General features: G+C 31.7%; 1 protein-coding gene across 1 annotated transcript in view; it reads right to left on the reverse strand.

Annotated features, from left to right (window-relative positions):
• The window catches only part of EMH_0009720 (ATPase, AAA family domain-containing protein, putative), a gene marked incomplete at both ends in the record, with an annotated part of 2,147 nt that extends 1,780 nt beyond the window's left edge, over positions 1-367 (reverse strand). Inside the window, 2 exons of the mRNA XM_013498729.1 lie at positions 36-163; positions 320-367. Of these exons, the coding sequence (XP_013354183.1) occupies positions 36-163; positions 320-367 (176 nt within the window). The remainder of the gene's footprint in view (positions 1-35; positions 164-319) is intronic.
• Positions 368-786: the final 419 nt, after the last annotated feature.

A 786-nucleotide genomic window follows, 5' to 3' on the forward strand; every position in this document is an offset into this window, starting at 1 on the left:
TATATAAATACTGAGTTGCATGCGCTCCTGCTTACGCCTCAAGTTTTGCTTTATACTGAGCTGTAACCCTTTCCTGTTCTTGCTGATGATCGATAGTTTTTCTTCTTTCTTCTCCTTCTGTGCGAGTTCTCTCTGTTTGTGCTTGGGCTCGTGCAGCAGCAATCTATAAAGTAAACAAAACAAAGAAGAAAAATTAATGTATAGTATATATAAGACCTCGTGTATACAGTGTTTAGTATTTGTTTATATATAACAATATAAATAATATAAAACGATATAAATATAAACAAATACATTAATTTTATATATTTATTCTCACTTGTTCCATCTCCTTTTGCAGCTCTTTCTGCTTCGTCATCTCTTGCATTTTTATTATTTCAAAAGCACGAGCAGCGTTCGGGCTGCTGTCTAGTTCTTTGAGGGCTTTGGCTCCTCTCTCTAGTGCAGTGGGGTCAACTGTGAGTAGCCACAAGCAGAAAAAAACAGAAAAAAAAGAAAAAAAAAAGAAAAAAAAATGAAAAAAAAACAATACATAAGCTGCTGCACGCATGCTCGCAGATACTGATACTTATGATGCTGCAACAAACAATAGGTAATACATATTCACGTGCTGATGCAGGAGAAAAGAAAAAAAGAAAAAAAGAAAAAAAGAAAAAAAGATAAAATTCAAAAGGAATAGAGGTATAGGATATGCTCGAACTCAACCCGGTGTACAGAGCCAAAAAAAAAAAAAAAAAAAAAAAAAAAAAAAAAAAAAAAAAAAAAAAAAAAAAAAAAAAAAAAAAA

The sequence above is a fragment of the Eimeria mitis genome, genomic scaffold (genome assembly GCF_000499745.2).
Source record: "Eimeria mitis Houghton genomic scaffold, Emh_scaff367, whole genome shotgun sequence".
NCBI classification, from domain to species: Eukaryota; Apicomplexa; class Conoidasida; order Eucoccidiorida; family Eimeriidae; genus Eimeria; species Eimeria mitis.